Source organism: Homalodisca vitripennis, chromosome 1, assembly GCF_021130785.1.
Source record: "Homalodisca vitripennis isolate AUS2020 chromosome 1, UT_GWSS_2.1, whole genome shotgun sequence".
In the NCBI taxonomy this organism is placed as follows: Eukaryota; Metazoa; Arthropoda; class Insecta; order Hemiptera; family Cicadellidae; genus Homalodisca; species Homalodisca vitripennis.
This window is the reverse complement of record NC_060207.1, coordinates 21,502,285-21,510,002: the sequence shown is the minus strand read 5'-3', so window position 1 is coordinate 21,510,002 and position 7,718 is coordinate 21,502,285. Positions and strand designations below refer to the sequence as shown.

Sequence of the window (7,718 nt, the reverse complement as noted above, 5' to 3'; positions counted from 1 at the left end):
AATGAACTATGCCTTCAGACTGTATAATCATAACATTTAAAAAACTGTTCCTAGTTCAGAAAAAAAAGAAATTATAAACAAAAATAGAAACTAGCTTGCAAAAAAGGAACTAGCCTCTATTCTTGTTAATGTTCTTGTTAATTTGAATTGTTACTTTGTGATGACTCAAAATTTTATATCTGTTATCTTATTGGTTATTGTTAACTGGTTTGTTATTTGAAATTTTGTTATTTGTTATGTGTAACTGTATTTCAGAAGGTTACCTAGAATATTACTTGAACAATGAGGATCTACCAGGGGCTAATGCAAGTTATTTTTTTGCAAGTTATTTTTTTGTTGTCTGCTCTCATTTTTGAATTTTTTATTAACTATATATACTACTGCTGGTTGTAGTAGTTTTATTATTTCTTGACAAGACCTATTATAATTTTTGTAATTGCTTAATGGTCAATAAATATCTATCTATCTATCTACATGTGTTTGAAGTTCTACATAAGTCTAATAACAAAAATCTCTCAGGCTGACTTTAGGTCAGGCTCTATAGGTTATATGACTTTATGTGATTTAAATGGTTGACTCGTATGATCATTAATGTGATTTGATTGGTAATAATGGCAATACAATGGATTTAATATATAAACGTTTATCATCAAAAACTTCTTTGACAATTGCACTTACAAAAAGTCCAAGTTGGACAATGGACATTTGGAAGGTTGACTTTTAAACTCAGCCAAATGAAATTTCATCCCTTTGAGAATTTTGTTTTGTCTTGATATACCTAGCACCTTTCAGTTGTCTCTAAAAAAAAAGAGAAGGGTTGGAACTAATAAAAGCCTAGGGCACTTCCACTACTCATATCCAGGCAAAGAATAAAAAGCGCACAGTACTCAGGCCTTCTAAGACAATGTAGGTCATAAGATTTAGAGAAAATAAAAGTAATGTACCTGATTCTTGTTTCTTTTTTATTTCTTCCGCTTCCTCTTGTGTGAGATCTCCGGGTTTCAGCACCACAACAACAGGAGAGTCATCTGTTCTGTTTTCATCTTCATCATCACTTAGCTCGGGCAATGTCTCCCTCTGAAACAGATTAAAAATTTATTGGTGAAAATCTGATTTGCTGAATTAGAAAATTTCCAGTGCTGATATTTAGTGTTATGAATTGTTGTGATTTAGTTTTAAACTGCATTAGTGGTAAGTGTTAATAATGGGAACATTTCTAATGGATACTGACTCAAGTGATTTTGTTGAGTCAAAATTGGATCCTAGTGTAAATTTCATTTAAATGTATTTTTACTTTACTGTTTTTCATGTCAAAAATTACTTTTATATCTGTTATACCAGATTGCTTCAATAAAATGTACAGTAAGATAACTCGAGGTTTTACTAGCCTATACAAAAATCATGTATTGAGTTTAGTATTAAGTGAACCTAAGGTTACGTACATAACTAACTCTAATTATACTAACTCTAGCGTTATAATTACTAAATTTTAAGATAATCACACAACTTCAATTTTCTGTATTATATGTAATTATTGATTTTTTTAACTGAAAAGCTTCTCTTAGGTAAAGAATGGGGTTTGAATAATTGAGTACTGTCTAGAATGTACCTTTGGGATATTGTTTACAGGACCCACTTTGTTGATTTTTGAACAGAAAGTACAGTAACTAAAGTAAGAAGACAATGGGATAGCAATGATAATTAAATCACAGTTGCAGAAAGATTTTAAAAATTAGTTTTCAAAACATATACTGATAATATTTTCAACTGATACGGTTGGATATGTTTCAGTGAATGTTTGGATAAAAGTAGATTATTGCAGGTAGAATGCATCAGAAATTCTCTAAATATAAGGATTTTCTTAGTTTTGGAAGACATTTGAAAAAAATCTTCCCTCACTTTTAATTTGCTATCCTATACATACTTTAAATTTCTTTAAATCAACGGAGAGACTTTAATAAACGGCCTACACTCGTTGTTCGATTGTTATTATCAAACTATTCAATATACTATTATTACAATTCTATATATATTAATCATACGAAACAAGAATTATAATACATTTACAACAAGAATAATACATTACAATTTTGAATAACATAAATTAACAGTAACATTACAAAATAACAAAACAAACTTTAGCCTATCAATACACATCAGAAATACGTTACAATGTTTATAGATTGTGCGGATAGCGGCGAGCAACCGCTATTGTGAAGGCAATAGCCAAACCCACATGCATATCTAGAAATTTATCACTTAATTTCCTCGTATTCATATTCATATTCATCTCCATTTTCAAATTCTCAACAACTTAGTTACTTCTAGCTGTTTATTGTTTACATGACAAATGACTCACTAATAAGCATTGTAATCATATGTTTTGTTAAATAATATTGTAATATCAAATTATTCATTCGAATAAAAACAATTAAACCATTCGATAAAAACAAACGAATAAAGAATGTAGGCCGCTTATTACAGTCTACCCAAATCAACAAAACATATATGATGTGGAACATGTTTGCCGTAAATTGAATTTTAGCATTTTACTTGAATCATTAAAAAATTAATAGTACCTACTGAAATTAGTTACAGATTTATGAGTACCATGTATAATAGGTTTGTGATATGAGAATTAAATGACATTAACCATTGAAATATTAGCTTACAAAAGTTATGTATATAACCAAACTTTCAATAGGAAAGTGAAAGGGGTAAGAGATGTCACCTGAAAGATAATGGATTAATTTTTTTTTTTCTATAATATAGTAAACAGCAACCACCCCCAACCAAATCAGGGTATGAAGTAATCAATTAAAAATACCTAGACTAACAAACACAAAAATATTCTAATTATAGTTAGCCCATTTACAATTAATTATTGCCAGTTTTTTTTTTAACCTATTACAGAGTACTGACGGTTATAACCTTCAACCTACCTAGGGTCTACTAGAGTAAGCAAAACTATCATTAATAGACTCCAGGGAGTAAAGAATAATTTTTTCTATTTATTCTAAATATATTGAAACATTATAAATTACCAAAATAATACATTATTTGCACCTTCTAGGCGTTACAACTGTACACTTTGTTTTTTTTTTTTTAATTTTGAGAAAGTATGATAATTTTTAAAACGCTGAAACACAAAGTGCTACTTCACATTTATCATACGCTATTCATAAACATTTTTTTTATTTTACACTCATTCCATATAGTATTTGAGGAACATTTTAGTTTTCTTCACCCATTTTCCTTTGTGGGTAGGGTATGATAAGCGGACCCGGTTTTTTATATTGAAGAATATAATCATCAATACCTAATTTTCGCATCTCGAATCCAAGACTATCAATAGATATAAAATTATATATAGTTCTCAATAACAATCATATGTTTTTAATTAAAATATGAGTATATAGGAATATAGGAAAACTCATAAATAATTAAGAAATTACATAAATAATAAACAAACCAGAACAAGAGCGATCAAATAGGAAAAACTCATAAATAATTATGAGTCACAATTCATATGGTTTATGTCATAATTATTGAATTGTTTATAATTATACATATACTTAATTATATATTATTACATGTCTATAATAATTATTATTGTTATATACACACTTATATATATATAATATTAATAATACGATTACATGTATTATTTGAAAGTGTTTACAGCTGTTGATATAGATTAAGTTAATTGTTCAAAATAATTAATCAGTATCGATTGGTTTTATCGATGGTTATGATTAAGGGTAAATCTTAAGCTCAGCGACTACCGCTCCGATCGCCGTAATTTTTTTGCATTCTAACACAGGTTAACGTAATTTCGCCGAAAAAAATAGTCCCGATTATCGCCGTAGCCGTTTACTCCCCCCCCCAAAAAAAAAATTTTAGGAAAAAATAAAATTAAAAAACCTGACTGACAGTGCATTTATTCGTTTTTTTGGTGTTTATAGTTCGTAGGGCACGTAATTTTCACCGAAAAAAGTAGTCACGATTATCGCCGTAGCCGTTTACTCCCCCCCCCAAAAGAAATTTTGGAAAAAATAAATTTGAATTGGTTTTCGTTTTTTGGTGTTTATTAGTTCGTAGGGTAGTAGTCCATGTACTAATTCTAGTATAAACTCGTCTTATCTTATCAGTTTATTACTATACGTTTATTACGCACGCCGCTTATCTTTTGCCTGTAATGAAACCTGCGTTAGTTCTGTTTGAGTTGTTGTGTGTGTAAGCAGTCATGCGTGATCTGGGCTTGGACTTTGCAAGCTCGAGTTAATTTTTTTTCTAAAAGAGCAAGCAGCGCGAAGCGCTGCGCAGCGGGCAAGCATCGCGTGATCTGAATTTTTGAATAGGCAAGCTAGGGGTCTTTTTAGCGTGTGACAAGAACCATCGCAAGCCATGTCAATAACTTCACTAATTATTCCTTGTCCATGTGGGTTTGTTTGTGTACGTCTGGCGGTCAATCGAAGCCGTCCTATAGGTCACGTGACACGTCCGGCCAATCGGAAACCTTCCTGTTTGTCACGTGGCTACTGTCAATTCATCAAAACGCTAATGGTCGGCCATTGTTTTTTAGTTTGATAGTCGAAAATCTTGTTATTTATGTGTTTTGTATTGCCCAACATTGTACTGCCGTAAAACTGGTTTTTTATATGTTAGCGATAATCGGGACTATTTTTTTCGGTGAAATTACGTTAACCTGTGTTAGTACGAAAAACCTTACGGCGATCGGAGCGGTAGTCGCTGATCTTAATATTTACCTGATTAAGTAATATCATTTACCAATTTCAATATAAAAAACCGGGTCTGCTTATCTTACCCTACCCTCCTATGGTATGGTGACCTGACAAGCGTAGAGACTGTTAAAATGTACATGTTATTTGTGTCACAAGCTATCAGACTCATGTTTACCCTTCAAAATAGTAAATAGTTACACCGTTTTGTTAGTTTCATTTTATAGATAGTTTTTAATTCATCATTAAATTATTATTTTTTATATATATAAATAGTTGAACTTTGCTATATTGTAAATTGAAATACCTATAGCATAATTCAGTTCGACATTTTGGTTTCAGTAGTCTAGATCATGAATATGAACGATTCGATTATAGTAATAGCCGCTTAATATGTTTAGCAGCCCAATGTTTCACACAATTATTGTGATTGATTCCTGCTTCCTTATTTAGAAAATAGCCTACTACTAGTATTTTTAGAACATTACTAAACATGAAAGTTACAACACTACATGATTTTCAAACTAAGTATTAGACCTAAGTCTCAGTTCAGCAATCATATATAGTAGCTACTACATCCAAGTCACTGGGTAATGATTAATACAAACCTTTGTATCAACTGTAGGTCCCTCAATGAATCCAGCTTCCCTTTTAAGTCGAGCTAAAAATTCAGGTTCCTGTGGCTTAATATAAGCTACATTTCTTCTCTTAGACATTTTTAAAAACTAAAACCATTTCAAATTAAATATGTCAATGCAAGCATAGACTACAATAAAGTTTGACTAAGTTTGAATTATATCTTCAACACGATTTAAAAATTATAATCAAATATATTAAACTTATTGTCTTTCGACTTTCAAATCAGCTATATCATTTTAAATGAGGCTGATAAATCTATTGTAACGATAATTCACACTATTCCTTGTACCACTATCAGATTTGAGGTTAAGTCAACGGATCACAGCATCAGACGATACACGAGAGGACAGACACAAACACACAAAAACATCTGTATTCTGTACGGTATCATTGAATCAGTTTTTAATAAGGGGAAGTTAAAATCCCACGTTTCTGATCAAAAAGTTCCGTTTTATCCCGTTAATCTCATAAAAATTCTCAATTATATTTTAACTTAATTTTAGGGGTTTAAGATCCATCATTACCATTAAAAAACAATACATTTACGGATAAAAAAAGGAAAAGTAAATTTTACTGGCTCCGATTTTATTAATTATTTTCTTAATAGATTCAATAGGCAATTTTAAGACATTTTTAAAACACGATTACTGGGCAAGAGGACGTAAACGAAAACCATTCATCAAGGCTCTTATTGCCTTATTTGGCTTATCATTCTTTTCAAACTTATACGATTCATCTTCCCGTGTTTAATGGACAAAAAAGATGTAATTTCTGCTAAAAATAAAAGTACTTATCTTTTCAAATTCTTTACAGGTTCCTTTTAAAATATTTTTTAATTCGGAATGAGAATCAGAAATCTAATAGCTGCAAAACAGTGCAACAACAACGACAAAATTACAATAATTATATTATTTAAAACATGCATTAAACCTCTTGAGAAGAAAACTCGTATTTGTAAAGTTTTAAAATGAATGTAAGGGATATGTCAAGCTGAATATAACTATATGTATTTAATATAGTAATAGTAACAAATAATAAAACTAAATTTAAAATTTATTAGTAAGGTAATCTTCTTAATCGATAGCAGATGCATTTTTCACAAAGACATAAGAATGTAGTATGGGATCCATATAAAGTGCAACGCTGTTAATTGTTTTTTTTTTTTTTTTTTTTTTTTTTTTTTTTTTTTTTTTTAACACAATGATAAAGAAATTATAATTCATAACGAAACAAATCTGTCAAAAGCCAGTTTCGGCTTAAAATGTCAAAACATGACGATGTCAGAAATTAAGCACACATTATATTAAATCATTGTTCACATCCAAGCACAACAGCACAAAATTCTTTTTCAATGGTTCCACATCGTTTTTTAGTTTCGGAGAATGTGTTTGTGCAAAAACTATAGCCATTATGGCAATCCGTTCTGACTATCCAAGAACTATTTGCCTCAGAAGTTAGAAGTCTATCCAAGAGTCAATTTAAAAGGATGTCCTAAAATGGTTAAAGGGCAAATACATATTGCAATTGATAGCCTTAGTTGCATTGTAAGTCTGATTGAGTTAAAGACGAGCAAAAACTACAGCAAAACTTATAGAATGAGAAGACCTATCGGCTGGGAGAAGACTCATGGTTGGAAGGAATGAGAAATCAAAAGAAAATGAGTTGTTACTATTTAAAATGAATAATTAGTATAAATATTACTTTATCTTATATCTTAGTATAGACATATTAAGTCTAATTGTAAATATAATCAACATTGACAAACATATTTAGCGGCGTTGGCAGTCTCAAAAAGCGACTTTCGCCACGTGACCGTGGTAAAGACAATCCATTACCGTCTGGTGTGTGGTCTATGTTATGTTACACGTGAAAAATTTGTCTAGTCAATTTTGTCTGAGACTTCTTCCCTCACCCTCGTCACCTCTTTCATGCCCGCATATGCTTTACATGCTTACGGCTGTAGGCATGTACAGCCTTAACAAAAATATTTTGTATGTCTGGGATTTAACAAAAATATTATTTCTAGTAAATCAAGGTTTGGTGGTTTTAATGTAATAGCTACTCGTGAGTTTAAATCTATAACGTCTATGGGATTGGAATGTTGCTCTATGTTGACGTGTAGGGGAGGGAAGAGAGTTTGGGCGCCACCACCGTGCCGTGCCGTGTACAGACAATACGTTTTCCCCCAGTTACTGAAGCAGAGAGCTTCCATCAATAAATATCTAATTCTCTAGCTGCAACATACTGTACTCTTACTATGAATAACATTCTATCTCGAAGGTTCATTAAATAATTAACACCAAACTCTACTCCTCTTGGAAAAGTGATATTGAAGTA

The 7,718-nt window shown here is 30.9% G+C and overlaps 1 protein-coding gene across 1 annotated transcript; it reads right to left on the bottom strand.

Annotated features, from left to right (window-relative positions):
• Positions 1 to 837: 837 nt before the first annotated feature.
• Positions 838 to 5,748, bottom strand: LOC124352655 (uncharacterized protein KIAA1143 homolog). Its single transcript, XM_046802259.1, has 2 exons — positions 5,351 to 5,748; positions 838 to 1,077 (listed from the first exon to the last, which is right to left on the bottom strand). Exons 1-2 carry the CDS (start codon positions 5,456 to 5,458, stop codon positions 853 to 855), a joined length of 333 nt encoding a protein of 110 aa, XP_046658215.1. The 5' UTR covers positions 5,459 to 5,748; the 3' UTR covers positions 838 to 852.
• Positions 5,749 to 7,718: the final 1,970 nt, after the last annotated feature.

Excerpts from the sequence above, each read along its gene's own strand:
- LOC124352655 (XM_046802259.1), bottom strand. The coding sequence starts at position 5,458 with ATGTCTAAGAGAAGAAATGTAGCTTATATTAAGCCACAGGAACCTGAA. Across the intron at positions 1,078-5,350 it reads GACCTACAGTTGATACAAAG|AGGGAGACATTGCCCGAGCT; the intron begins GTTTGTATTAAT and ends AATCTGTTTCAG.